The sequence below is a fragment of the Ceratosolen solmsi genome, unplaced genomic scaffold, assembly GCF_000503995.2.
Source record: "Ceratosolen solmsi marchali unplaced genomic scaffold, CerSol_1.0 scaffold2, whole genome shotgun sequence".
Taxonomy (NCBI): domain Eukaryota; kingdom Metazoa; phylum Arthropoda; class Insecta; order Hymenoptera; family Agaonidae; genus Ceratosolen; species Ceratosolen solmsi.
In genome coordinates this window covers 6,832,440-6,854,602 of record NW_011948422.1, presented here as the reverse complement: position 1 = coordinate 6,854,602, position 22,163 = coordinate 6,832,440, and the positions used below count along the sequence as shown (strand labels likewise).

The following is a 22,163-nucleotide window of genomic DNA, read 5'->3' as shown; positions in this document are numbered from 1 at the left end:
CGAAGAGGAGGTTTGAAAAATGGATGATTAGAGAAGGATTAGGAATTGAGGGAATATCAGCTGGATTTGACGAATGAATTTATCTTGATAAATAATTTCTCCGCCTCGATGATTGGATGATACACGTAATGATCGATCAGTTTCGTCGAATTATTACGTAAGGCGGATCTGCGTTATCAAATTGAATTTACAGTCGAGACGAGAGAGAAAATGTTGTAAGTTAAACGTTCATTCGCTTAACGATCAAATTCATACATAATAAGTAATTTTTTTTTTTTATTTATTTAGTTTTTTTTAATATAATTTATAAATCATGCGTGCTATTTCAAGATTACATTATGCATTTATTGGCGACTGTCTAATGGAAAAGCTCCAGTGACGGGGAACAGCTGAAATTTAAATGAAAATTAAGAGGAATCAGGGACATGAGGTATATTGCAAAATCAATGCTTAGACACAAGGCAAACGTTATTACAGACTATTTGGGAATATAGCGAAGGTGCGATAGAGAGTTAAGAAAAATCCTAAGTAAAAGTAAGATTGAAAGTGAAAATAAAGGCTAGGAAGACGAAAACGAGCATTTTTCTTGTAACTTTTTCAACATCGGCGGCGGCGGCGGCGGCGGCGGCGGCGGCGGCGGGGGCGGGGGCGGGGGCGGGGAATGCAACGGGTCTTTACATACTTCACCTTATTAGTTACAAAAATGGTAAAATGTTAAATCTCCTCGATTATACAAATCACTAAAATGTTTGTAAAAATCTTTCTAATTGTATTGTTTATAAGGATTGATTCGATTAAGGGGAATTTTCTTGTTGTTCTTGTTCTTATTACTCTTTTGAATAATCAGCCTAGGGTTTATTGTCTATTGAGGAATTTATGAGACTCGAATTGATTATTTTTACGCAAATGCGAGTTTGATTAGTTGCTCGTTATATGAGTGGAAATGGAAAACTATCAACAAAGTTTCATTGAAAAGATTTAATTTAAACTTACAGAGCAAATACACGAGCCATCGTTAAACTAATGCCAATATCTATAGAATCCCATTAGTTTAGTTTAATTAATTCTCATATTAATTTATTTACCTTTGTATTTAATTGAATACTACATCGTTCTCGGCCGTTAAAATTTATTTTACACATTAGAAAATAAAATGTAATCTTCGGTTAATAACAAACGAATATATTCATCCGCATAATTAGTATTAATATTTTTTAAGGATTAATGGATTTTTTAAGAAATTCGATCGGCTCATTTTTTTAATAGAAATTTTTTTCACAAAAATCTATTCATTTAATCCAAAAATGTCAAATATTAATAATGGCATTTATATTGACACATTAAATACATTTGTTATTATTTAATTATTTATTATAAATTTAGTAATTTACATGTTTAATGTAGTGTGATACGTGATTATATAGTGAAATACGCTACAGTAACACCACTGCATTATTTTAAATTCCTTGGAGCTCTCGTATGCATAAGCAGCTTGATACACACAATTTATGTATAATTATATATAATATTTACCCACAATATAATTATTATAGAATTAATAATACAAATTATACGACGGTCGCCATTAATATCAATATTATTGACAATTGTCCAATTCATAAGATTATTTTATTTTAATATGTTTGCGATATGGTTTTTGAAAACTTATTTAAACTGTAATGAATATTGATAAGATATGTCTTACTACATCGATCTAGCTATATTTATTTTTCTCCTCGAAATCTATATTATTACGTGTCATTCTTCATTAATATGATAAATAACATTGTAAATGTAAAATGATACAAAATATAATTAACTCTTAATTTTTGTAATGTTTAAAATATAAATACTTCCTCGTGAAATAAATATTTATAATTAACGATAAACGAATATATAATATGAAATAATGTTGAAATTGTCATTTGACTACATTTTATGAACGACGATGTCGTCAACTTTACCAACTAACAACTTCTTCATAGAAATTCGATACATAAAATGAAAGGTAAGGACCACTTATTCCAATATCGCTTCTAGTTTGTTCTTTGAATGATGAGATTATGTAGGTCACCAATGTGAATGCATTATCATTTTAAGCTTATAAGTTATGACTGCAAAATATATACGTACAAGAAGAATTCTTATTTTATGCATCACGCCACATAATTACTAACGAAATATGCGTCATACAAAAAAAAAATATATATATATATATGTATGCATATGTATGTATGCATGTATATCGATTATATTCTTTAACAAGAGGTTTAATCATATACAGCTGAAATACTTTTTTGAATAATTTTAATGATGCGAGGAGTATTTGATGGTAAATTTAAAAGTTACTTTTTTTTATTCTTTTTAATAAATTGCATGCTGATTTGTTTCTATTGATTTATTTATTCGGTTTTATATTTGCGATACCGAAGAGTAGTAAAAATACTTTTGAATTTAATAATATTTAATGAATATTTTTCCCAGTAATATGACGTTTTTGAACATTTAAATTTATTAAATGTTTGTTGATAAACATTAAAGTTTGATATTAAAGGAAAATTGAAAAAATTAAAATAACGTTATTTAAAAAACTTTAATTATACTTTACAAAACAAATTTAGTTGCAATGGAAAATAAGATTACCATTAATTCATAACTTCGTTATTATTAATTATTATTATTATTATTTATTATTAATTATTATTATTATTATTATTATTTATTATTAATTATTATTATTATTATTATTATTGTTATTATTATTGAAAAATGATTTAAAAATTTATTTAACAAAAATTGTCAAAAAATTGATAATAATTTTAAAGTTAAATTACACATATGTAACTTAAAAAATAATAAATATCTTGAAAGTTAAAGCGAGTGTTCAATATGACCTATCTATTATTGTATACAGTTTTTTTTTATCTTTCTAAATATTACTCGTATTGCATGACTAATTTAATTAATGACATGGCCTATGTAGTTAGTGTACCTACTATATATTATATTGATTTCAATAACTACTTACTTTAGGTCAAATAGTTGATTCTACTAATTATTTATCATTATTTTGATTAAAATTAATATGAGCAAGAAATTTTTATAATAAAGTAAAATAATATGATTGATAGTTATCAATAGTCTGAAACTCAAACGTCATGTAACTAATGAGCATTTTTCGATAAAAAGAACATCACATAAGCTACGCCTTATTAAAAAAAATCGTATATAAACATAGTGTTCGCTTATTTTTTATTTTTTAAAATATCTTATAAATTTCGAATCATAATAAATTATATGATAAATTAATAAATGTGAGTGATATATATTTAGATAAAAACATTTTCTTTGTAAACAATTTTATAGCACAGCTCTTTTCAAATTAAAAATAGAATTTATCAAATAAATTTTATCGACATTGTATTAATTATTTTACTGCACAATAATATATACATCAGAATCTTTTAAAAATATTTATAACGAATTATATTATTTATACGCTTATAAACACCAATTTATTACAATTTATCTATCGCGCAATGTCAGTATCATTGTATGTATTTTTGAATTATCGCGGTTTTAGAGCGCATGCGTATTGTTGTGACGTAAGTAAGAAAATTAATTAAAATGGTTTCCTGTTTATTTAGATTAATTGTTGAGCAAAATATCGTTATTTTGTATTTATTGTAATCGAGCGATTATGTGTAACTAATAAATATTATTTAAATTATAATACAGTTCAATACATATATATATATACATATATATATATATATATATATATATATAAATGCTAGAGTCGGACGTTAAGTACAGCTGTAATAAAATAACATTTCATAATCAAAAAAATGTATAATTTTTTTTTTCTTGCTTTTAACGTGATTACAGAGCCACTGTAAAATGCTATAATCTAATCTCTTAGCGTAGCAAGTTCACAGAGGTCTTTTGATTCTTGTTACCAAGGTCCAAAAGTCCAAGAGTACTGTAGGTGTATAGTTTACCTCGGGAATCAGTTTGTTTTCATGTCAGCTGTCACAAACGAGTTGCTTTTCCGCGAATTTCCATCGTAAACTAAGTGTATAAACTTGACTTGTGCGTCTAAGCGTAAAATAATATACGCAGTGTTTATTATTGCAGTATTACATTCGAAACTCGCAAATGAAAGATAGTAATTGCCGATTACTGGCCTGGTAAGATAGAATCGTTAAATAAATATTTAATAATGCAGAGTGATCATTGCTTTGCGTCTGATCCGTTAATTCTTTTTAGTAATTTGCGTCACTTTAAAGGTGACATACATACGCACACACACGCGCGCGCGCGTAGAGAGCTGAACACACATGCACTTGATACGTCAAAAAGCGTTTGACTAATGCTCTTATGAAATTGTCGTCTACATGGTTAACGTTATCCTTTCAGTTGAGCCTTGTCTATCCATGGAATTGTCGTTGGAAGTTTCTTTGTACGTTTCTCTCATAACATTAGATAACTTGTTGTAATGCAAAATAATAAAAAGTCAAGTTTTGTTCATTTTATTTGATAAGAGCTACACGGTTAATTTTTACTTTTGTTGACAACAGTTCCAGTAGTTTTTTTTTTTAGTATTAACCATCAGTCTCGTTATGATAACACAATAGCTATTGTTTGTTATTTTGTTTGTTTAGCATAATTCATATCGTTTACGGGGACTCTGAAGCTATGAAGTTAAGTGTAGTTTTTCAATTCAAGTGATCATACTTTCATTTAAAAATTAATCTAATTTTGGAATTATAAATTGAAGTGTTTTTTCATAAATTCATATATATATATATATATATATATATATATATATATACTTGTATGCATATTTGTATACGTGTGCGTGTGCGTGAGCGTGCGTGCGTGCGTGCGTGCGTGCGTGACTTTACGCATGCATACTGAAATAATATAAATTAAATTCGAAATGGAATAATGTTATCTTATGGTTTTCAAAATATTTAGATGTTAGAAAATTAAAAGTGAATTAAAAAATTATTTACATTGTGCCTTTGTATAAAAACGTGGGCATACATAAGAAGTGCAACTGCGTGATTTTATAAAGTGGTACGTTTGCATGCGCGCATATATGTCGTGTGCACTTAGGTATAATTAAAATGTTATTATATATACAAATTTTAAGTATAAATAATTTCTTAGCACATTGTGAAGTTGTCGTATCTATTGGTATTTCATAAGCTATTTACATAATGCTTGGTTCATAAATTCTTTTTAAAGCAAATAATTGATGTTTCTCTAAGTAATCAAGAGGCGAAGAAGGCATTTGCGAAACAAAGTAAAATGAGCTGTCTCTTATATTCCCAAATGTCCAAACTTGAATAGAATTTTCAATCAAATTTCAGTCTAAAATTGTAATATATATATATCTATGTTTAATTAATACGTTGATAAAGCATGAAAACTGTTTTTAGATAAGTACAAATATTTTTTATAAGTTAGTAGATACTTTTGCAGTATCTATAATATTTATAAATTGAAACGAATATCTTTCAAACAAAAACAATGAATGATCGAAAATATTTTTAATACAATGCTTTCTATATTATGCAATAACAAGATTTTTTTAATTTCTTACGTATATGATATTGACATTATTTAGGTATTAACAAATACTTGAAAGCTTGGGCAGATCAAAGACTGCAAGATGTTGGAGCACGAAAATGATATAATTGAAGAAAAGGATTACGAATCCAATGTTCTAGAAGAGAGTACTCTTCGTCATCGAATACCATGGAGCGATAGAGTTTCATTAAATAGTGACATTCCAGGTTTGCACGAAGTTAAGGAGTTACTGGAAGATGATGACACAAGTTGTTTAGCTGAAGAAGAAGATGGAGTTGGTTGTCCATTACCATCCACTCCAGAAGATGATCGTCTTTTGGATTGTGAAGTACTGTTGAATTAACTATTAAGCTCCTTATATAATTTAAACAAATTGTCTATTGAATGGAGATAAAAAAATATATATTATTTATTTCAGATGACAGAAGTATTAAAAGCTGGAGTCTTGAGCGATGAAATCGATCTTGGAGCCTTAGCGCATAATGCTGCTGAACAAGCGGAAGAATTTGTTCGCAAGGTAAGCAATGTCGAGACAGTGTGTATTGTAAAAAATGTAAAAAATTTCTACTTACTCGTTAAATTAGTTAAATAACTTTGTTTTCTTATTCTAATTCAATTAGTAGCAATTTTCATTTCTTAAAAACTACTTTTTAAAATATTTCTACTTTAAACGATATATATTGTAAAGGTTTGGGAAGCATCGTGGAAGCAATGTCATTTCAGAAATTTACCTAAATGGTTACAAGACAATGATTTTCTACATGCTGGTCATCGACCTCCATTACCATCATTTTACGCATGCTTCAAAAGTATTTTTCGCATTCACACCGAAACAGGGAATATTTGGACTCACTTATTAGGTAAATAGATTTAGAGAATAAATATTACATCGAAAAATTCTTCATTAAATTCATTATTTCACAGGGTGCGTGGCATTTATTGGTATAGCAGTTTACTTCCTGACACAATCTCATATGGACATAAGATGGGAAGAGAAATTAGTTATTGGTATTTTTTTCGCCGGAGCTATTATATGTTTAGGCATGTCTTTTGCATTCCATACAGTTCACTGTCATAGTGAATGCGTAGGAAAATTATTTTCAAAATTAGACTACTGTGGAATAGCAATGCTTATAATGGGAAGTTTCGTGCCATGGCTCTACTACGGATTCTACTGTGATTATCAACCGAAGCTGATCTATTTATCAGTTGTTGTTGTGCTTGGTATAACTAGTATTGTAGTCTCATTATGGGAAAGATTTGGAGAACCAAAATATAGACCTCTTCGTGCTGGAGTTTTTATGGGTTTTGGCCTTAGTGGAGTATGATTCTTTTTAAACTAATGAATATTCGTAAAGTATTATTAAGTTTATTTCTATCGGTATGAATGAATAATTGAAAATTTTATAGATAATACCAGCTGTACATTATGCTATTGCTGAAGGTTGGTTTAAAGCTATAAGTCATGCCTCACTTGGATGGTTAATATTGATGGGATGCTTGTACATATTGGGAGCAATGTTTTATGCTTTACGTGTTCCTGAAAGATTTTTCCCTGGAAAATTCGATATTTGGGTAAATAATATTTTCTTTTAAGAATACATACTTACGATGATATTTATTATTATGAATAGATAAAAAGCTATAGATAAAAATATAGATAAAAGTATAGATAAAACGACTTCTTGAATCATGCTTAGAACTAAATAAATAAATTTTTTAATATTAATTATCAATATAATACAGAATAATCAATCAATACAAGACAGAATAATCTAGAGATATCGACTTGTTTATTTAAAATAATTACATCACCTTTATCAATTTTAGTGATTACTTAGATTAAAACTATTATGTACATAGAGCAATAGAAAATATTTTATTACATATTTTCCTAACTTCATATATAATACATAGACTAGAGAATTATTTTTTAATGTTGCTTTATAATTTAAATTATATACATTTTTATGTAATGTAAAATGCAAGTATTAAATAAATAAACGTAATATTGATTTCGTATATGATTATAAGAGAAATTCAGACAAGTACAAATACAAATGTTATAATAATCATTCTTTTTTTTTCATTTTAAAATGTAAGTGCCAAATTTATAGTATTTATTAACAATTAAAAAATATTATAATAAATTTAATATTTTAGGTAACAACGGTTAGATTAAATTAAACCATTCAATTTATAATTTGCTATAATTCTAATACTGTTTTAACATCTAAATAAAGAAGAATGATTTTTTGAATTATAATTTATTTATTGGATGAGGTAGATTATTATTATGCATTATATAATGTAAATGATAATGTAAATTGTTGATTATATATTTTGTATTACGTATGGCTAACGTATAGATAACGTATAGATAACGTATCAAGAGACTTATTTAGAAAATATGTATTGCTATTGATTTTGATATGTCTCCCTCTTTCTTTTCTTTTTGCGACTACGTATGACGACGTATGTCTGTGTGTATATATATATATATATATATATATATATATATATATATATATATATATATATGAATACATAGTAATTTATTAAATATATAAAATTAATAGATAAATTTCGAGATTCGTTTCATCTTGAAATTCTGCATCATCTACAAACATTACGCCAGACATTTCGTTTAAAGACAATATTTTTAATTTACAATATTTTTCATACTAATCTACAAAAAATTATAATTATTTTTTAATAGATATATAATTTATCTTTTAATGTTAAAATAATTTTAATAATGTTTTTATTTTAGTTCCAAAGTCATCAAATCTTCCATGTACTGGTAATTGCGGCAGCCTTTGTACATTACCATGGAATAACTGAAATGGCAATGCATAGAATGAGTGTTGGTGATTGTGCTGTACCATCGCAAATGATGGCTTTTTGAAAGCTGATAGTTTTATTAAAAATTTATTACAAATTAAATGCCTTGCAAAGGCACCTAATTTTCTTATTTTTATGAATGAAAATTATGAATAACATATTTGAAAAAAAAGATTTAAGAAGTGTTATAACCGAGTGGTTCAAACTAATATGAGCAAAACTTTGCAATTATTTAAATAATTTTTAAAAAATGTAGATAATTTAAATTCGAATTTTTTATCAAATTATACTATATTATTTGAAAAATAGTTGTATAATTGTATGCTTATACGTTAATTTTTTGTTGACTAATTTACACATCACTTAATTGTTACGTAGTATTTTTGTTATTATTTAATACAGAAATTTTATTATAAAAAATGAATACAAATATTTATAAATCATTGATCTTATATTTAAGTAAAAATGGTTTAGCCTACTAATATTATATTTGCAAAGCAAAATAAATTTTTTATATTTCATTTATAAGATTTATGATTTATTTTTTCATTTAAATACAGATACTTTTTGGTAAAACTCAAAACTGTCTGTACGCACGAAGTGAGATAACAGATATTAGTTTACTATTTTATTTTAGTTTCACAAAATCATTTATGTAGTGAAAAATGAAGCTTAAGTAAATTTTGAGTTTTTCTAATTTTTATTTTTATTAATGGAGAGTTTGTATATTTTTGCAATCTCACTCGCGACTTAATGAAACGGGGTACCAATTTTATAATGGTAATTATGTAAAGCTAATACATTAAAAAAGCACTTTTTATTCTTTATGGGAAACTACTTAAATATATTTAGCATTGGAAATAGAACCGGCGCTGCTATTTAGTCGCAGACCGATAAAGGAGCAGCACATTTCATAAATAATCTTTGTATCTTTTCTACAAATTTGTATATTTAATCATTACAGCTATTAATAATATTGTATCTTCATCGCAAAATTATCATCTAAGCTACATCAGTGTATATTATTAAGTTACAAAATGATGAATATTCTTTTACGTATAGTTCACAATTCTTTTATGCATTGTTGTGGAATTCGGTGTTTATTAAAACATATGCTGTTGAACTTTTTACACAATAAAGTGGAATGTTGTTAAATATAAATCCAAATTCTATTTACTTCAATATAATTCATTTTCCTTCTAGTTATAAGTACTATATATATATATATATATATATATATATATATATATACAAATAAATTATATAATTAAAGAGAATATTGTTGGAATATTAAGCATACCTCTTAAAATTAATAGGAGCGATAGAAAATGCTGTAAATTTTTAATATCTCATCAACATTATTTAATTTATAATATTTTAACGATTTTAATACAATCCTCGATATAATAAAAAAATGATAAAGTCTCTTATATTAGGAATTTTAAGATGCATTTTTATTATATAAAATTTTTCGCATATATTGCTATATATTAATATATGGTATAATTAATATATAATGACACTTGTTCAAGACAATATTTATCACTTTTCATCTACACATAGTTACATAATTATGTACATAAAGAATCATACAAAAATTGTATTTTTTGTGTTACTTAACCAATGTATATATATATATATATATATATATATATTGCAAAATATGAAAAAAAAAATGTTAATCATTCAACACGATATTTTTTAAAAATTTTTATTTTACAAAGTATAGTAAACGCGTATTTGAAAAATTTTTACTTTCATGTTTTAATGCATGAATATAAATTATAAAGTTTGATTAAACATTATTTAAAAATAGCAAAGATTGTGAGAAAATTGTATAGCAAAATATATTTATAAAAATTGATTTTTGGTTTTGCAATTTTTTTTTTTATTTTATTTTTAAGAAAAACTACGATATCAAATTATTCGAATAAATGTTCATTTAGTGAAAATATTCTTCGTATATATTTTTATACGAGAATAAAAAAAAAAAGAGTAACTTGTATTTCTCATAAATATTGAAATAAAATTCCTAATTCAATATCATATTTTATTATAGGATATTTATTTTAAAAAGTCGTATATAGTTGTTTAGTATTAGTAAGAAATATATGATTTATAAGATAATCACGAATTCATTAATCTTCTACGATGCATAATTGAATAAATGTTATAAGATCCGAGAAATTTGATTAACGTACAATTTTTATGTTTTATAGAAAATAAAACGATTCCATTAGTTTTGATCCTCGTTTTAATAAACAAAATTTTATAATTAGCCAGCTATAATAATTTCTTAGAATTAAACGCTATACAAAGAAATTTTCTATTTATTTATTAAATTTATTTATTTTATTTATTATTAATTATTAAAATAATTAAAATATTCGATTTTTCAATAAAGTTTTATTTCAACGAATAAATTCCTATAAATGAATAATATATTATTTGTAACTTAATTTTATATTATAAATTATTTCAGTAAAAAGATATTAAGGACGAGTCACACGATCATATATAACTATTTATAGATTTATTTCATAGCCTTTATCTTTCTCTGTAAGAAATTTCTGATTTCTTTTTCATTCTATCATTGCCTAAGGATACAAACAAAAATAACTTAATGCATAACCGATCTATTTATGCCCTACTAAGTAGTATTAAGTGTAATTGTGCCTAATGAACAAAAAAAAGAAAAAAGGAAGATCTTTGATTTATGAAAATTAAATTTTACAATACTTATATATGTATGTGTGAATTTTTTTTAAATGCTCTATAAGCAAAAAGGAGGAACTAAGCCTTTCAACTAAAAACTAAGCCTAAACAAATAAAATTGCACAAGTATTAAAATTTTTTCATACGTATATAAAATAAATATTTCAATGGAATTTTCAAACGAAGTTATGTTGTTTTTAAAAATAAAATTACTATATTCATTTTTCATACTTTTTTTAATTACTTTTTAAAAGTTTCCCAATTGTAAATGAAATTGTGAAAAATCAATGTGATATAAATCAGTGATTATAAAATTGCTTCATTCAATTATTCAAACCTGTACATTAATAAATAATTGCAACGCATTTAATACTATTTTAGATATAATTACGTGATTTATTGTATGATATTTATAGAAACTAGACAAATTGATTATTATGTCTATAAAATACTTCTTGTTCTAATTCATATGAAAAAAATTGATGTAAATCATACTTTCTTTACAAAACCTTGCAATACAATATATTAAAAAATCTATTAATATTATGAAAATTTTGTATATTTAATAAATTTGTAAAGTCCTACTAGCTTTGTAAATAAAATTTTTTACGCGTAGTAAATATTTATGTATCAGAAAAATTTACAGTTTACTTATAAATGTGCACAAAGTATAATTCAAAGAGAATAATATTAAAAAAGGTGAAATATTTACTGAAATTAATTTACATTCTCTGTCTTAATAATTAAATATAAGAGAATTTTATTATACTGATGATATTAAAATAAGATGTTTAATAAATAAGTAAACACAATTGAAAAGTTTATGAATTCTGGTATTTTTTTTTTTTTTTTTTTTTTTTTTTTTTATAAGATGAAATTGTACAGAAAATTCTATTTTTAGTCAAGAAATTACGGAATCTATTTTTTATTTTTTTATTTAACTATTTTTTGAGACTAGTAATGCAAATAATGTGCACATTAAAAAAAAAAAAAAAATTAAAATAAAAAATCTGCCTAAAATGGTTTAAAGTAATTTTCACGTCAATATTTCAGATTATTAATTATTTATCATTATTATTTTGATTGATTTATGTTGTCCCGGTGCTTACATAAATTACATAAAATTAATAGTTTAGCATTGTTCGTTAGTTAGTTATTATTATATTATCATAATATACAAATTCAATTAGTTATTATCAAATTATTATATTACATTCTCGTGCTATTATCATTACATAAGTTGGTAAATTAGAGAAGTCTTGATTTTCGACTTGTTAGCTTGAATTTGAAAAATAAAAATAAATCCTCAATGTATTAAAAGAAACTGAAGACTAATGCTCTATCTTTATCTAGAAGAATCCGTCTATCTCTATCACCCTCCCCCTTCATCACTTTCATTCACACTTTTTTTCAATCATTCATAGTTATTTAAACTTAATTATGTTAAATATTTTTAATTCGTTTAATTATTATATTTTGTGATAAAAAAATGTTAAAATTCTGCTCGTAGAAAAGAATGTAAATTTTTCAAATGTCGCAAGAAGCACTCCATAGCCTCGCATCTAAGCGCGTGGCTACGCATAAGTGTGCGTATGGCACATATATATTACGTGCATGCGCATACATATTCGCGTGCATATATATATATATATATATATATATATAAGCGCATAAGCAGGCGCGAGCGCGTGGGTATGCGCGTGCATGCGTGCGCAATTAATGCCTATGTGTTCGGTAACTGGAAGAAAAATAAAGATTATAGATTTGTTAGATGAGTTACTAGAAAGTGATAAAAGGCAAATGCCGCTGATATGATTACGTGCATTTGGACGAGTACATTGACGTCTGATGGATTGGAGAATTTTTTTTTATGAATGTCAGCTTATCGGTTAAGTAACTAGGCTCGATTGGAGTAAATAACGACATTGTGGGCTATTGAACGTTGCTGAAATAAGCGGACATGGAAATTTTTAGCGAATATATTATTGTAATGAAATAATTTATTTCCATAGCAGCACGGCAATTTTAAATGAGACATTCTTTTGAAAATTTTGCAAATCATTTAAGAGTAGGCACGCGTAAATTGAAAATTGTAAATTGTCTTCTGACATTAATATTTATTAATCGATTGAAATCTATAAATTTAATATGAAAAGAATAAGAAAATAATGAAATGATTAAATAAAGAATAGGTATATAATTGTTTTTATTAATAATGAAAGAGAAGTTTTTTTTTCGTTAACATTACATTGTTTGCGCGAGAGCCGTTTAATATTTAATAATAATATTGTTCGATAACTCTGAATGATGAGAAAACCTGGATAAAATGGGCAATTCAAGTTTTCAAATAGAATAGCCTGTAAAGGTCGACAAATAATTAGGTTTATAAATGGTTTTTTTTTTTTTTTTTTTTTTTTTTTCCTCTCCACACCTTTTAGATGCATTGACGTCATTATTAATTTAAATTGCTCTCGATAGAACGAGGTCACAGGAGAGGATGTACACGAATTACAGTTGATTTAAACGTTGAGAGCTGAATCGAGTTGAGAATAAAGCCCAAGTAATATGTTGAAGAAAAAGAGAAAAGAAATGTGTGCTCTCGTAGGCCTAGCCGAGATGCAGGCATTTAACACGAATCGGACCACGAATCACGAAATCACTGGGCTCCCATCCTATTTCTCCTTCTTCTTCTACCTTCGTATCAGTCAGGGCTTAGATGTTCACGTCGAAGGTTGTGTGTGGCGCTTTCCCATCGCGCCTGGCGCTAAAAACTCGTGAGTTTCGAGATTTTTACTTGTTTTCTTTATTTACAAATGGATTTTGTGCGATAGCGCTTTGAGGAGGACGTTAAACGTAACTTAATCATACATAATTTAACTGCTCGTTTAATAATACAATTCTTCTACTTTTAATATTTTATTCGAATACTAAAGCATAATCTAAAGATTTTTAGTGGATAATTAAATTGGAGAATTAAATTATATAATTGATATAGATAAACCCATTGGCGATAACACTTGTAATATAATGTTATTTTTTTACAGTTTTACAATTGGTTTATCTCGCTATGCTTATGATCTATGAAAAATTTATCGATAAATTGCAAATTAATTAGCTGTAAAATTCTTTATCGATGAAATTATCATTTTCTATTTTATTTAGAGGCCTTAGATACCACCAGAAAAGCCTTCATCTAGCCAAACATGCTGACTCAACAATTTTTAGTGACATAAATGTGAATATTTGTTAAGGAAACGTATGTTAAGCATTTTTACAGCATTATATGTATCTTTCATGCCCAGTTTGGACTTTTTAAATACTTTTTATTGTACAATCTAGATCCAGTTGATTGACAAGATTATTATAAAATGACAGAATTGAATAAAACACTGAAAGTTTCAAAATGGTATTTTGGTGGTTTGGCATCTGCTGGTGCTGCTTGTGTCACTCATCCCTTGGATTTATTAAAGGTATAAAATATCTGTAATATAATCAATTACGCTTGACAAAAATTAGTTTAATAGATTGTATAATGATACCGTTGACATAATTAACTTTATCGTTAATTCTACATCTTTGTAAATACTATTTTCCTGTTTTGATAAATTTTTCCTTTTTTTTTTATTTAAGAAATTGAGAGTGAATTTATAATCAGATAGTATTTTTAATTTATGGTCAGTTAAGACATTGAAATTTTAACAGCTGAATTTGAATAATTTTTAAAACATATTTTTTATGCTCTTTTTAAGTAATTAATTTCAGACAATTTTATCATAAGTATTTAATTTAATGTATTGCATGTTTGCACTTAAGGTCCATTTACAAACGCAACAAGAGGGAAATTCGTCGATTATAAAATTAACAATGAATATTATAAAGAAACAAGGAATTCTAGCTCTATATAATGGACTATCAGCTTCTCTATTACGACAACTCACCTACTCTACTGTACGTTTTGGCGTTTATGAGGCAAGTTCATTTAATCATTTAAGTTCTCTTTTATATATATATTCTTTATAAAGATCTTAATCAATACATATAAAATTTAGGTAGGCAAACAAACAATCGAGTCGCCGGGTAATCCAGCCCCATTTTATAAAAAATTTTTCTTAGCTGCATTTTCTGGTGCATGTGGTGGTATTGTGGGCACTCCTGGAGATTTAATAAATGTAAGAATGCAAAATGACATCAAGTTACCAAAAGCAAATAGAAGAAAGTAAGTAAATTAACAGTGCCTAATATTCTTAAAAACTAACACTATTTCATTTATGAACAAAATGATTGAAAAAAATTCAATTTATTAAATTTAAAAAAAATTTTATTTATACTTTCTTTTAATATGAAATTCGAATTACTTATAAATACATTATAAAGACATATCGAAACTGCTTAAAAGGCTTTTTATAAAACATTTATAAGATATTTATGATAATTTTATTTATAATTCATGTATAATGCCTTTTTCTTCTTGCGCTTAATAATTATTTTTCTATTAAATACTGAATGTCTCTACATACTAAGTTTGTAGTAATATAAGTATCATATTAGTAAATATCATTGATTATCGATTAGTTATACTTGGGCTGGAAATGGCCTTTTGCGTATATACAAAGACGAAGGAATAAAAACACTTTTTAACGGATGTACAACTGCTACAGCGAGAGCGGTTTTAATGACAATGGGCCAATTGAGTTTTTACGATCAAATAAAATTATCTCTCATAAAAACTGAGTACTTCATAGACAATACAACTACACACTTTTTTTCCAGCTTACTAGCGGTACGTACTTTTTAAAAAGCAATATAAAATAATCATTTATTAAAATTATTTTAATCTTATTGTTGGATGAAGCTGATAAAGCTGAAGTTTCAATATAATTCTAATGTAATATTTTCATCCCTGTTAAGTCATTAAAATGTCTTTAAAATAAAACAGATCTTTCGATTGTAAATTATTTAAGGTTAGAATAATCAAAATTTGAATAATTATAGTGTGCAGGTTGGATTTGGTGTCACGTTTACATTACGTAACCCTCGTATATTACTTGACGAGCTAAATAGAAAAATTGAATATTCGACAGCACGAATGTAACATGGCAACAAAACACACACGCGCGCGCACACACATACGCATAGAAAAAACCTTATTACAATTTAGATTTTATGCGCAGATTCGTTACTATTTAGAACCAAAATTAAAAAAGGACATTAAAAGATTAGTAAGCTAATATTAATTAAAATTAGACCAAATGTAGAAAAATGTCATTTGACTGTAAAATCATATAAATTTACATTAAGTACATAATTATTGCTCAAAAATATTTTTATTTAACTATAAAGTATCGTACTCTTAAAAGTAAAACATTCATATTTTAAATTTTTATATTAAAAAAATTATGTAATGACAGATTCATAACCAAAGGCTCATTGAAATTCATTATTTTTAACATTTCAATAATTGCATACGATATTCAATCAGTTATAATTTTATTTAAAATAACAAACTAACTTATAAACAACAATAAATAGAATAAAAAAAAAGATAATTAATTTGGCTTACCTCTGAAATTCCATTATAATTACGTAAAACATAGAAGACATTGTTGCTACAGTAACTTTTTACTTCATGACGTTTCCCTTTGAATACTACTCTTTTAATTTTCCGAATTCTAGAAAAGTTTAATTTTCAAAATAGAAAAATTAGACTCACCCCTAATTAATTATACATCGTTAAATAATTATATTTATTCGAATATTAAAACGCAAAAACTGTAAATAAGAAAAAAGATTTCGTAATTTAATATGACGATATTTCGACAAATTTTAAATATGCCAATTAGATTGTATCCTGTCGTTTATATATTTTGAATTGCATTATAATAATAATTTATTTTAATTTATTTTGTTTTTTTAACTGACAAATGCTGCTTTCGATTATATATAATTTAGAATATTTTTAATGGCCGAATGTGAATAATTTAAACCCGCGATATTTAAACTTTAATGTCCATTCTAATAATATGAAATCCGTATATAAGAAAAAAGAACAATATGCTACAGTTTTATAATAATTTTACAAAATGTATTTGTTGCTAAATCTAAAACATATCGACTGAGTTTTCGTTGTGAATAACTAGCATAGTCCCTTTTCGTATTGAATTATACATATTTTTATATTATTTTTAAACATTAAAAATATTTATGATAAATATTAATGAACTACGATATTCATAGATCTCATTTATATTTTTTTCATTATGGACTGAAATATTTAAAAAATTCCCTGGTATGTAATTTGATGTGTGGGAAGTTGTGAGACGTCAAATATTAAAAATAGACATAAGTAAAAGAAGTCTTTTCTTTATATATATATATATATATATATATATATATATATATATAATTCCTCTTATACCGTTTTAATTGTATTTTAATTTAAAGAAGATATGTTAGAATTAGACAAATAAATGAGTAAAATTAACAGTTAAATATAAATAAATTTAATGCTAAGTTAAATATATTAAACATTTATCAAATAAATTAAAAATTAAGTATTGTATGTAGCATAAATTTTAATCTAAAATTAATATTTTACATTTTCCTATTTCATCGATGAATAAATAACTTAATGAATATTGTTCTTAATAAATCTCAAAATAGAACATTTAATTTCCGATTAAATCTTAATTTTATGGAAGAATTTATAAAATAGTTTACTTTCAACGAATAGTGATTATGCTTTGATTCTATCAAATAAATGAACAGAAAAAAAAACAAATAAAAAAAAAACATAAAATTAAAAATAAGCCTTTTATTCAATTAAGGAGGGGATTATTCAAATTTCAATAATATAAATATAATATATCTAGCAATTTCATTAATAAACATAAAATTGAATAAATAATTATTATAACAATTTGCAATTATCAACCTTTACTGATTTTATTAAATGCTAAAATTTTAATACTATTAAAATATATATAAATAATAAGCGAAAATCAAAGATTAATATTTATATATATATTGAAATATGGCATTGATGACCGACTATAATGGTATTGATGAAATTAATGAATTAATCTTACAAAATATATTCATTTTGAAGTGTATTTCAATTTAACAACAGTATCAGTCGAACACATTATTTATATTTTGTTCATTTTAGACTGTCAAATATAGTGTTCTCTCGCAAATATCATTATATTTTTTATATTCCATTTAAGGAAAGAGCTTCGCAATCAAACATTTCTATATTGTTTAAAAGTTGAACTATACTGTTTATCTAATCAGTCTATTAAGATTATTATATTTATTGATATGTTTAGGGTGCTATTGCTACAACAATGACGCAACCTCTCGACGTATTAAAAACCCGAGCAATGAACGCTAAACCTGGCGAGTACAAAGTAATCATCATACTTTTTATTCATTAATATTTATTTTATTGTAAAACTATATTTTAATATTTTATATATCTTGTAATACAGAATTTCATGCATCTTGTGTTATATACAGCAAAAATGGGACCTTTAGGGTTTTTCAAGGTAAATTATAGACTAAATTTTATCTATATGCATTTATACTATGCATCTTAATATGTATATTGTTATTTTATTTTTTTAACAAATTTTATAACATCGTATAGTTATCATAATAGATTAGATAGTTCTAAGAAATATTTTTTAAATGTATATTATTCTATATTAGAATTATAAATTAATAAACTAAAAATCTTTATTAATCTACTTAATTATGATTAAATTAAATACAATGTTCAAATAAAATGTTTTAACTCTCAATATAATTGAGTGTATAAAAAACAATTGAGTATAAAAAAATTATCAATCAATGCTTATATTTGTTATAATTATTTAAATATGCATAATACACGTTTATTTTTATGTTGTTTTATAAAATATTGTTATGATTGCTTTCGCATAATAGTTAAATTTTATTTAGATAAAAAAATAAAATTATAAAACTGTAGAATACAGAAAAATATGTAATCGCTAATAGTTTGTAAGTAACTGTCGAATATAATAAGTTAAATATTATTATTATTATTATTCTTCTTCTTCTTCTTCTTCTTCTTCTTCTTCTTCTTCTTCTTCTTCTTCTTCTTCTTCTTCTTCTTCTTCTTCTTCTTCTTCTTCTTCTTCTTCTTCTTCTTCTTCTTCTTCTTCTTCTTCTTCTTCTTCTTCTTCTTCTTCTTCTTCTTCTTCTTCTTCTTCTTCTTCTTCTTCTTCTTCTTCTTCTTCTTCTTCTTCTTCTTCTTCTTCTTCTTCTTCTTCTTCTTCTTCTTCTTCTTCTTCTTCTTCTTCTTCTTCTTCTTCTTCTTCTTCTTCTTCTTCTTCTTCTTCTTCTTCTTCTTCTTCTTCTTCTTCTTCTTCTTCTTCTTCTTCTTCTTCTTCTTCTTCTTCTTCTTCTTCTTCTTCTTCTTCTTCTTCTTCTTCTTCTTCTTCTTCTTCTTCTTCTTCTTCTTCTTCTTCTTCTTCTTCTTCTTCTTCTTCTTCTTCTTCTTCTTCTTCTTCTTCTTCTTCTTCTTCTTCTTCTTCTTCTTCTTCTTCTTCTTCTTCTTCTTCTTCTTCTTCTTCTTCTTCTTCTTCTTCGTCTTATTATTATTATTATTATTATTATTATTATTATTATTATTATTATTATTATTATTATTATTGTTATTATTATTATTGTTATTGTTATATGCTGATATACTTATTTTTTTTCTTCTAGGGATATGTTCCAGCATTTGTTCGCTTAGCACCACAAACAATTTTAACATTCTTGTTTCTTGAAAATTTACGATTAAATTTTGGATTTTTTCCGCCATCTTAGATTGTATGCTTTAAATCTAAGTAAGACGTTATTTGTTGATTAAAATCAATGCATTATTGAATAGCACAAAAATTTGGTGCAAAATCCCATAATTAAATTATTATTACCGAGATAATGTCAGCCTACAATGAAGTTTCGTATTTAATTTGTCCAACAGACATTTTCCCATACCTTTTTACAGATTGTCTTTGTATTTTTCAAAGAAAATTCATTGTACACGTACAAAATATTCTTAAGTTTTTCTAATTTTTGGCAAATATGAGTTTGCCGTGCAACTATTGATTAATACATTCCATTATGTGTTTTATTCATACTAAAACATATATTTTTATAATTGTTTTTTAAATCGAAGACATAGCTTTTTATGTACATATTATCGATTACACAATGATTATATAATTATTAATGGATAAATGCTTGTGTTTTCCAAAATTACTTAATTCAGAATACATGTAGAAGCGAAATTTTTATTTTGCTTTTCACACCGCGCATAAGTATAGTTCAAAGTAAGATTTTGAAGTACAATTGTGAAAAAAAAATTGTAATAAAACTATACAAAAAAACTAAGTATCACTAAAGTGAAAATAAAATTATTTATTTTATGACATAAGAATTTTATGAGAGTATATATTATGAAAAAAGATAATAATTATAGAGACTTCAGGGTTTATTGTATAATATGCAAATAAAGATATTTTTATACTTTGACCGAGAACATTGTAAGGTCATTGTTTTCTTTTATTTATTCGAATGTGGCACATGTACTATATTTTTAATATTGATACAAAATATAACTATTTGAATGTTATTATCTGTTTGAAATAAATTTATGTATTGAAGAAATAACAGTCTTTACTTTTATTTATGCTAACGATAATATTAAAAATTCAATGAATACTTGTAAAAGGTTTCGCTTATTTGCAAGATACCTCATTTGAAAAAATCAAATTTACATAAAATATAATGTTATTATTTTTTAAATTAACGCAACGATAAATTCCATATGTTTTTGTTTAAATGCGTAATAGTATAATAATGAAAACAAAAATTAATAATAATAAATAAATGTACATATAGTATCAGAAATTGCTTTTTATCTTGCATTTATTTGATAAAATTTAAACAAATTTTAAAATCTACTCAATGATCACACAGAACATATATATATATATATATATATATATATATATATATATATATATATATATATATATATATAATTTTTAAAATGAAATTCAATAATTTGATGTATATTTTAGATTTATATTTACATTTGTCTAATCAACAAAAGTTCTAATAATAAAAATAATATGCAGAAATTGTTGGTAGTAGGTAAAATACAGAAACGAGAGACGTATATTTTTGCGTACACTTTTTATTTTTATTATTCCATACACCTCAAACTATTGATACAATTGACTGGTAAATAATTCACACACATTAAACCACTCGTTTCTTTAAAAATGTTAAAATGATTTCATAATCAGAAAATATTGCAGCTATTTAATATTTCGATTGAATGCGACAAAAATCAGAAAAACAATTTTAATTCTGTAAGGCACATCTTATATTTTATGAAAGCATAAATTATTAATATATATATATATATATATATATATATATTGGTATTACTCATATAGAATATTCATCAGATAGTGTTTATTTGTATTTATTTTTTAAAAATTCGTAATTTGTATATATATATATATATATATGCATCGAGTATTCGACGTAATAAGCTAAAATATAAACGGAAAAACCTTATGGCTAACAAATTCGCATGAAGTGCTAATAGATTTATACATAAACTATAACCAAATATGTATTGATAACTTTGGAAGTTTTATATTCGTATATGAAATGTGCAATTTTATTTAAAACAATAGTTGAATTATTAAACAAAATATTTTCTACGCACGAATGTAATAAAAATTTTGAGTATTATTTGTTTTAATCCCATGCAAATAAAATATATAGTCTGAGTAGTATAGGTAATATAAGTCAGTAACTTATTTTGTAAAGTTATTTTGATCTAAATTTATTTTGATAAATATCGCTTAACTTATTCCTTGAGTATGTTGAATTCTAAATTACTGACTTAAATACTAGGCTGATACGATTTACTATTTGTCCCTTAAACAATATAATAATCTATATTATATTACTTTTTCGCA

The 22,163-nt window shown here is 24.9% G+C and overlaps 2 protein-coding genes and 1 long non-coding RNA gene across 9 annotated transcripts; 2 read left to right on the top strand and 1 right to left on the bottom strand.

Moving 5' to 3' along the window:
• Positions 1–5: 5 nt before the first annotated feature.
• On the bottom strand, positions 6–16,829 carry LOC105361949 (uncharacterized). Of its 2 annotated transcripts, none has more exons than XR_912863.1 (3): positions 16,718–16,829; positions 322–389; positions 6–168 (listed from the first exon to the last, which is right to left on the bottom strand). It is a non-coding gene; the product is annotated as an uncharacterized LOC105361949 (long non-coding RNA). The 2 variants fall into 2 exon arrangements; XR_912862.1 differs by lacking the exon at positions 16,718–16,829 and adding an exon at positions 4,002–4,064.
• Positions 3,827–8,700, top strand: AdipoR (adiponectin receptor). 6 transcript variants are annotated; one of them, XM_011499271.1, is made up of 7 exons: positions 3,827–4,190; positions 5,666–5,926; positions 6,017–6,115; positions 6,287–6,458; positions 6,523–6,920; positions 7,009–7,173; positions 8,372–8,699. In XM_011499271.1, the coding sequence occupies exons 2-7, from the start codon at positions 5,681–5,683 to the stop codon at positions 8,504–8,506; spliced, it is 1,215 nt and encodes a 404-aa protein (XP_011497573.1). In that variant the 5' UTR covers positions 3,827–4,190; positions 5,666–5,680; the 3' UTR covers positions 8,507–8,699. The 6 variants fall into 6 exon arrangements, with proteins under 6 accessions (XP_011497573.1, XP_011497569.1, XP_011497570.1 ...); XM_011499267.1 differs by having other exon boundaries at positions 3,828–4,190; positions 5,636–5,926; positions 8,372–8,698; XM_011499268.1 differs by lacking the exon at positions 3,827–4,190 and adding an exon at positions 4,372–4,462 and having other exon boundaries at positions 5,636–5,926.
• On the top strand, positions 14,296–20,343 carry Dic1 (Dicarboxylate carrier 1). The gene is made up of 7 exons (XM_011499273.1): positions 14,296–14,627; positions 14,971–15,126; positions 15,207–15,373; positions 15,730–15,937; positions 18,483–18,563; positions 18,645–18,701; positions 19,888–20,343. Exons 1-7 carry the CDS (start codon positions 14,526–14,528, stop codon positions 19,987–19,989), a joined length of 873 nt encoding a protein of 290 aa, XP_011497575.1. The 5' UTR covers positions 14,296–14,525; the 3' UTR covers positions 19,990–20,343.
• The last annotated feature ends 1,820 nt before the right edge of the window (positions 20,344–22,163 follow it).

Coding starts and splice junctions, on each gene's coding strand:
- AdipoR (XM_011499272.1), top strand. CDS start 5,681: ATGTTGGAGCACGAAAATGATATAATTGAAGAAAAGGATTACGAATCC. Junction 5,927..6,016: donor ATCGTCTTTTGGATTGTGAA/GTACTGTTGAAT, acceptor TATTTATTTCAG/ATGACAGAAGTATTAAAAGC. Junction 7,174..8,371: donor CTGGAAAATTCGATATTTGG/GTAAATAATATT, acceptor TTTTTATTTTAG/TTCCAAAGTCATCAAATCTT.
- Dic1 (XM_011499273.1), top strand. CDS start 14,526: ATGACAGAATTGAATAAAACACTGAAAGTTTCAAAATGGTATTTTGGT. Junction 15,938..18,482: donor TTTTTTCCAGCTTACTAGCG/GTACGTACTTTT, acceptor TGATATGTTTAG/GGTGCTATTGCTACAACAAT. Junction 18,702..19,887: donor GACCTTTAGGGTTTTTCAAG/GTAAATTATAGA, acceptor TTTTTCTTCTAG/GGATATGTTCCAGCATTTGT.